The 8,701-nt window shown below is 32.7% G+C and overlaps 1 protein-coding gene across 1 annotated transcript; it reads left to right on the forward strand.

Moving 5' to 3' along the window:
• The first annotated feature begins 4,326 nt into the window (after positions 1-4,326).
• LOC145008747 (DNA-directed RNA polymerase subunit beta, putative (DUF630 and DUF632)) lies at positions 4,327-8,491 on the forward strand. The gene is made up of 4 exons (XM_078967358.1): positions 4,327-5,983; positions 6,135-6,298; positions 7,001-7,224; positions 7,376-8,491. The coding sequence occupies exons 1-4, from the start codon at positions 4,567-4,569 to the stop codon at positions 8,100-8,102; spliced, it is 2,532 nt and encodes an 843-aa protein (XP_078823484.1). The 5' UTR covers positions 4,327-4,566; the 3' UTR covers positions 8,103-8,491.
• The last annotated feature ends 210 nt before the right edge of the window (positions 8,492-8,701 follow it).

The following is an 8,701-nucleotide window of genomic DNA, read 5'->3' on the forward strand; positions in this document are numbered from 1 at the left end:
TTTCTGGAATAAAACTCTGATAATTAATACTTTGAAAACAAAGTTGTAATATTTTGATGAACTCAACATGTTTTACAAAGTTTAAATTGGTTTGAAATTTTGAATGTTACAGATTTTGATTATGTTTGTTCTTGTCGCTTGTCCTCGTGATACAATTTTAGGCTTTCACATCAACGATTTCACTAATAAGGCACATCGTCCCTCCTAAAACCCAACATGCATTAGCGAGTGCTATTTTTAGTAACCTTTCTCAAGATATGGAAGTACTATTCGACATGACTTATATATATATATATATATATATATATATATATATATATATATATATATATATAGTTTTTTGAGTTTCTATGAGCACCACATGCTCAAGATCTTTGTATGACTATCTTTATAAATGGTATTGGCCAACATATGTCGATAGTAGAGTATCGTGTTATCCTCAAGTATCGCGTTATTATTCTATTGTTTGCGGTTGACGGGATATGCCCACTTTGCCGCAAGGTATACTTGAAGTCTTTTGAAAAGCATGCAATACATTGTAATGCCGTCGGATTTCAAGTAACAATACGATGTTGTTATAGATGTACTTTTTTTTTATCTAATTCTACCGATTCGTATTCTTTGACCAAAGATAAATTATGCAAGGAGTGGAACATTATATATTTATTCTCTATTCCCCATAATATCGTGTATATTAGTATATTAGGTGTGAACCTCGTGTATTACGCGGGTTTTTTTATAAAAAATAAAAATTTAATATGAATATATAAACATTAAATATTTTATAAAATACTGTTTTCCATAACAAAATGTAATCTTTTGGAGCATTTATGAGAATTTATTATCAAATTAATAGAATGATAACTTTACATATATATATATATATATATATATATATATATATATATATATATATATATATATATATATATATATATATATATATATATATATATAACCCATTAGAATTTTTTGGAAATTTATTTTAAGAAAATAGAAATTCTCAAAAAATGATAAGTGGAAAATAATAATTTTAAAAATCTTAGAAAATGACATGTGTCAAAATGAAAGAGAATGAGACAAATGGTAAAAATATTTTCATTTATTAGGAAGGATAATTAAATATTTAAATACATAAAAGGAAAATTTTGCAATATTAGCAATGCATTATATAAAGCAAAAGGTAAATTATATATTTATTTTTAAATGCCATGACAACCTTTTATATAAAGTTTTAAAATAATTTTTATCGTAAGATTTAATAAAAAGAAGCTTGTAATAACGTTTCTAAGATAAATAAAAGATTGAAAACTTTAGATTTATTTTAATTAATTTTTATGATTTTTATTAAATGTTATTATTTTCTTAATTTGAAAAAAGAAAAATTAATAGACAATAATGACACCACATTTTATTCATAGACAAAAATTGACAAACGTAATATGCCTATGACACCAAATTTTAATAGGCGAAAGACATCGTATCCATTAGCTTATGGAATATATAATTATTAGGTTATAACCCGTGAAAACTACGGTCGGTATATTTAAAAATTTTATATAGATAAAAAATAATAAATGTAAAAAAAAAAAACAAAATATTCAGAACTTTAATTAATTATGAATTAATTTGTTAAGCAAAATAAACATAATAATGTTATTAGGATATGATTTTGTATTTTCAAGATTTGAATCGAATTTTATTTGTTATCAAAGAAAATAAAATAATAAAAATCATAGAAAAATATCACGTTTCAAATAGATATTTTAAAAAACTGATACAAATTTTTAGGTTTCATTTATTAGAAAAAGTAGATTCTATAATAAATCACTAAATATCGATTATTTTACTATATTTCCAAATTTGTTGATATTTTGTGGCTATCCATTAACAAGTTAGAAGCAAATAATAAAACAGGGACCATCAAATATACTCTATTGGTAGTCCAATCTAAAGAAGTTATGATTTTGAATGAAGTGAAAGTTGAAGTCTTAAAAAGAAACATGAGTGTTAAATCAAAAGAAGTTATAATTTCAAAGGCAGTCAAAGTACAAGTATTTAAAGCTAACTTGAGTTGAAATGACAATTCTACCCGTATGACTCCAAATTGATCAAGTAGTAGTAGTGGTAGAATTGAAGTGGGTTATGAGTTGTGACTGAACGTCAAAGTTGGGTTCCATGTCAACAAAGCAGACGCACGGACGCAAGCACCAACAACTCGAGAGTCCAACAAATTTCTCATTTACACCACCATACTTAATTGTTTTATCACTTTCACCCCTATACTTTATTGTACTAACTGATACAACATCATTACTTTAGCTATCAAAGGATATCTCTTTTGATTTTTGAATTGATATTATCCTTTACGATTAATAAATAGAATCAATACTAAAAAACTATCGAAATGCTTTATACAAATATGCCAAAGACCCGCCTCTAGTTATTGGTTGAATTTTGTTCATTAAGAGTGGTAATATCAAATAAAAAGTATTAAAATTAAGGGTCGGATAACATAGTTTAATATCGGTTTTTATCCTAAGGAGGTTTCTAGTTTTTCCAATAGTATACTAAAGAGGTTCCAACATTTTCTAAAAGTTGGAGAAACTTATTTATAACAAACTCCTACATAGTTTGTGTGAGTGTAGGGGTTTTTATTTTGTTTATTTATTTATTAATTTTTAAGTAAAACAAATTTTGTCGTTTTAAAAAAATACACATTTTGCTGTTCATCATGCATAACCTTATGTTCACACGTGAGATTAGTCATGGTGAGCGTAAGATGACTCGAACATTCTCGTTAAAGAAGATCATTTTTTTCAAAATAAAAATAAAAAATAACCGATTTAAAGAGTAAATTCCCTGTTTATTGTTATTTTATGACGTTAACTCTTATAATTAATTATAAGTATATCTATAAAGGTAATTAATGGTTCTTAAAATTAATATTTTTCAATTTAAACAATATAAAAGGGAGAGTATATTGTGTATTTTCGGATGATATGAGTGAATTATACAAATAATTACCTTAACATTAAACTAAGATGAGCAACTAATAATTAGTATTATTCACGAATAAACATATTTAAATTACCACTATTTTATTATAGCCTCAAAGATTATCAGAATCTATTTATTATGACTCATACATGACATAATTAGTGGTAGGCCTCGAACATAATGATAGGGGGCATCACATATAATTTTACGGATAGCATGCAGGAAAAATTACACTATCCTAGAAAAATTTTCAATACATCAAATTCTTTCAAAGGGTAACACGGGCTCCCTCGGGCTTTCTCTAAGATCCCCCGTTGAACATAATTATATAATTATGAAAAGAGATATAACACATGTATATGATGTCTCGAAAGGAAATTTTCACATATATTTGTCATTACGTGACTTAAAATTGGAAATCTAAAAAAGTTATGTTTACCATTTAATCATGTTCTACTTTTCCTTTTTTCACTTTATTTTCACATTGTTTTCAACTTATGATTCGTTTGATAAGGTTACCATTGTTAAGTTTGGTAGTTGTCATAATCCTATAAACGATAGACTTGACAAATTCCTTTTTATAAAATGTTTCTTCCATTAGTTATACGTAAATCACAACAATAACAACACTATTAATCAGATCCTATATAAATAAAGTGAATGAGATATGATGGTCCGTAGCTCCTACCATAAAGAAACCGTTTTCGTATAAGACCTCAAACAAAAGAAACTAAGTATACAAATATAAACATAAGGAACTGATTCATACACAATAAATTTTTTCCATACACAACAAATTGTGCATTAAAGTATTATATTGTACAACCCCATAAAGCATGAATTAATTTGTATAGATAAAAATTATTGTATACGAATCACTTCCCATAAAAATATAAAAAATTATATAAGTACAAAATTTTAGGAGAGTGCTCATGCTGAAACATTCTACATTATTGTTTAAATTAAGAAATTGATCAATAAAATAAATCGTATACCACAATAATTTAACATAACAAAACATGCTAAACTTGCATTTTATTTATGAATACAAAAAAAAAATTACATGATTTTATAGGAGTTGCATTCATTCGATATTCAAGAATTCAACTACAATAGTTCAATGCATATCGATTGAAAGCAAACGGATAGCAAGCTATATCGTTAGCCTTTTCTAGATGACAAAACCAGTTCTTTTGAAAACAATATTTGGGGATATGAATGTTAGTCAAGAAAGAGTCAAGGGAATTGATGGACATTTAGAATAGTAGAAGGGCAATAACTGTAACTTTCCTTAAAAAGGTATGGCCCCCTGTTTCTCTATACACGCACACTCACGATGCCCAACCCCTTCTGTAATCTCTCTCTCTCTCTCTCTCTCTCTCTCTCTACAAACGGACGATATACTCCCGGCTGTCAAAGATTCCTTATATCACTCTTCAAATCCCTAAATTCATTCCGCTAGGTTGTTCTTGATTTACCATTTGATTCCAATAGCTAAAGTCCTTGATTTTGTTTCACTTCTGTAATGATTTTTTAATTCCATTTGGTCAAGAATCCAATTATTTTATGGGTTGTGTGGGTTCCAAGCCTGATGATTCGCCGGCGGTGGCCTTGTGTCGGAAAAGATGTCAGTTTCTTGATGAAGCAATTCACCAACGTTATGCTCTCGCTGAAGCCCATTTAGCTTACTTTCATTCCCTAAAATCCGTAGGTGATTCGCTGCACCATTTTTTTGATCTGCAGTACACCGCCGCAGGCGGTGGCGATGGCCTTTCGTCTCCGGTGCTCAACCTTCCTGATCAAAGGAAGGGGGATTCTTCTGGACTTCCGACTCCGGCTGTTACCTCAGCTCCGGTGGTTGCGCAGCGTCATTCGCATTCGAATTCCGGTTCGTCTCATCTTCATTTCCATACCGATTCGGATGATGATTCTGGCGACGAAGACGAATCACTTCATTTACACTCCGAGAACGGTGGCTCACCACCTCTACATCAACAGCGGTACGGCAATTTGAGTTACATCGATCAACACGAATCCCTAGAGGGTTCTTATCTTCCAACTGCTTATCCTTATTCTACGGCTGTTTATCCTCCCGCCGGTTATCCTCCGGCTGGATTTCCTCCCGCCGGTTACTTGTCAGGTGGTTACACAATGAATTACATGAAAAAACAACCGACGCCGTCTGTTCTGTATCAGCAGAGACCAATGAGTTCGGAACCTATACGTTACGGCGAAGCTTCCACCTCATCATATTCTAGCAACAGTTACAATAATCAAAACCCTAGTACATACTCCTACAACAATGATTACTCTAATTACGGCGAATTTTTCGGTTCTTCTTCCCAACAACAACAACCGTACGCCGGTATTTCACCGCCTCCGCCAGTTTTACAGGAGGAAGCGTCGTCTTCAAATTCGAAACCTCCCCCTCCGCCTCCCCCGCCGCCGAGCACATCCTGGGACTTTTTGAACCCGTTTGAAACTTTTGAGGGCTATTATCCTCTGTATACACCGAGTCAGGATTCTAAAGAAGTGAGGGATGAAGAAGGGATTCCTGATTTAGAAGATGAAGACTTATACCAGCAGGAAGTCGTTAAAGAAGTACACGGAAATCAGAAGTTCGTTGATGGCGGTGGAGGCGGTGGTGATGGTCATAAAGACGGTGCCGATTCAGGTGGCGGCGATGGCAAGACAGCTGCGGAGGTTGAAGAAAAGAGTGAAGAAAGAGCTGCGGCTGATCTCCATTACCGGAGTGTACCAAAAGTGGTGGCGAAACAAGATGATCCGGTGGAGTATGAGGTTCATGTGGTGGATAAAAAAGTTGTTGATAATAAAAAAAAGCCATTAGTGTTCCAGAATGATTCCGAAATCGTGAAAGAACTTCAAACACAATTCGATCGTGCATCTGACTCCGGCAACGAATTATCCAAGATCCTTGAGGTCGGAAAAGTTCCACATAATCGCAAACATGTCGCCTATCAAGGTTCCATTTTTCTCTCTCATATGCAATAATTAACTTCTTATTTTCATCAATTATTCATCCCTTCTTCTTTAATAAAGCAATAATTCACAAGAACTATACTTTTTGTCTATGAAGGTTGAGAAACCTAATAATCCATTTTTTAATTATGTAGTTCCATCCAAGATGTTGAATGTGTTCACCCCTTCATTAGCCCTAACACAAGCAGATCCTGCTACTTTAGATACAGATGTTGATTTATTGACAAAATCCAAGAATCTTTCATCAACTCTACATAAACTGTATTTATGGGAGAAGAAATTGTTTGATGAAGTTAAGGTACGTATTTCAACAATCAAATGTCAAATAGTGGAAAGATTTGGGGTTAAATGCAAGGAATAGCAATGTTATTGAAATACAATTATATAAAGCATTTTTCAAATACTTTAATAAGAAAAGGATTGAAAGTACAATGTTGTAACTTGTAATAAACTAAAGTAAAACTAGGGTGCTATAATACACAAACAAAAAAAAGGATATTATTTCTTGCATATATCCCTTTTGTGTTGCGTAACTATCATTTCATTTATAGTTTATAATTACCTTTATAACCTGCGGTTTGTGTCGATGAATTATTGAATTTATATTCTTCTTTTTGTATGTCGGAAACTTTCAAATAAATCATATGATTCATGGGAATCCAGCATTCAGATTCCATTTTTTTTTTCATAAGTTATATGCTTTTGGGAATCTAAGCATTTGAATTCCAATTAACCATCTTTATAATGTGCTATTCATATTCTCATATCCCATTGTTGGAAACTTTTAGAATAAGTTTTTTGAGTCTTATTTAGCCCAAACCTAATGCTTTATGTATTATCATGTATACATCATTCCGCTATTATACCTATTTACTACTTTCATATGGTAAAATGTGAAATGTTTCGTTTTTTGGCAAGTTTTTACGGTGTAGTTCAAAATTTTCCATTTGATTGTGATATTTGACAATAATGGGAAATTCTTTTGCTTTATATGGTATAGATTGAGGAGAAAATGCGGTTACTCCATGAAGAAAAGAAGCGAAGACTTGCAGGATTAGATGAAAAAGGCGCCGAGCCTCACAAAATTGATACCACAAGAACTTTTGTTAGAAGTCTTTCGACAAAAATTCGAATCGCAATTCAAGTTGTTGATAAGATCTCAGACAAAATAAACAAATTGAGAGATGAGGAATTATGGCCACAATTAAACGACTTCATCGAAGGGTACTTTCTTCTTTTTCTAATTTTGTCAGAAAAAAAAAAAATCAACAACCCCACATGGTACTAGACTAGTCTAGCCTAGTCTGGTAACAGTTGGGGTCCCACATCAGCTAGAAACAGTCTCATCTGTCGTCTGTCTGTATATTATTTTTAGGTTAACAAAAATGTGGCGATCTATACACGAATGCCACCATACTCAATGTCTAGCAATCACGGCCGCCAAGCGTATCGACGTGATCACATCTCAAAAACACGTAACCGATGCGAATCTCGAAGCCACACTGCAACTCGAACACGACCTTCTCAACTGGGCCGTACGCTTCTCATGTTGGTTCGGTGCTCAAAAGGGTTTCGTGAGATCACTAAACGAATGGCTTCTAAAATGTCTAATGTACGAGCCCGAAGAAACCGTAGACGGGCCTGTCCCGTACTCACCCGGTCGACTCGGTGCACCGGCTATCTTCATCATATGTAACCAATGGGCTCAAGCCATGAATCGAATCTCCGACAAGGAAGTGGTGGACTCGATGCGGGAGTTTGCAGGGTCCGTTCTTCGGTTATGGGAACGGGATAAGGTCGAGATGAGGGAACGGGATAAAAATATGGAAAGAAATGTTAAGAGTTTTGAGAAAGAGGATCAAAAGATTCATAAAAGATTACAAGTTTTGGATAAAATGATTGTGGATGCATCGGGTGGTGATAATAATAATAACGGGCTCTCGTTAGGGCATCCGGTTTATCAAAGTGAAACGAGTAAAAACGGGAGTTTGCAAACGAGTCTACAACGGGTTTTCGAGTCAATGGAACGGTTTACTTTGACTTCATTGAAAGCTTATGAGGAATTATTGCAACGGATACAAGAAGATAAACTTGCTCAATAGATTGTGAGTGACCTAACAATAACTTCAAACATGGTTTTAAGTTGATTCACAAGTTATTGGGCTAGTGTGTAACTTTGGGCTTCAGCAGTATAGATTCAAGAGAAAAGTGAAAAGTGTCATTATTTGTGTATGATGACCCGATGGGGCCCCACCAAGATGAGGTGAGGGTGGTTACTTCAGTTTTGCAAGTGTATGTAGTTAGTATAGAGAAGAAGAGGAAGGTGAAAGATCGATGGCTTTTAGTAGTAATATTTTGGTTCATAGAGGAATTGATTGGATTTGTAGTAACTTGTAATTGGTGTAGAAGATGGGATTGAATTGGTTTCATTGTAGATGATTATTAACATGTTATATTAATCGGGCCAAAAGTTCAAAATAGTTAAAACAAATTTGGATGGGATTGTGAAAATAGTTATTTGGGTTTGTTTAGATTTGAAATATATATATAAAAACCTAAAAGGCTAAAATATTGTTTCAAATTTGGAAAATAAAATTTGGTTTTGTATCGGAACTTATTGAATTGGAAGTTGGAACTTGTAACAAGAAGTGAACCAAACGTAAGCAATTATAGTATATTTTAATTTGCCTTTTTGTTTTGT

This window comes from Lactuca saligna, chromosome 8, assembly GCF_052625555.1.
Source record: "Lactuca saligna cultivar CGN05327 chromosome 8, ASM5262555v1, whole genome shotgun sequence".
In the NCBI taxonomy this organism is placed as follows: Eukaryota; Viridiplantae; Streptophyta; class Magnoliopsida; order Asterales; family Asteraceae; genus Lactuca; species Lactuca saligna.

What these genes read in the sequence shown, in the direction of transcription:
- LOC145008747 (XM_078967358.1), top strand. Translation starts at nt 4,567, where the DNA reads ATGGGTTGTGTGGGTTCCAAGCCTGATGATTCGCCGGCGGTGGCCTTG. An exon ending in CAAACATGTCGCCTATCAAG is followed by an intron (nt 5,984 to 6,134) that starts GTTCCATTTTTC and finishes TTAATTATGTAG; the next exon opens with TTCCATCCAAGATGTTGAAT. An exon ending in AATTGTTTGATGAAGTTAAG is followed by an intron (nt 6,299 to 7,000) that starts GTACGTATTTCA and finishes TATATGGTATAG; the next exon opens with ATTGAGGAGAAAATGCGGTT.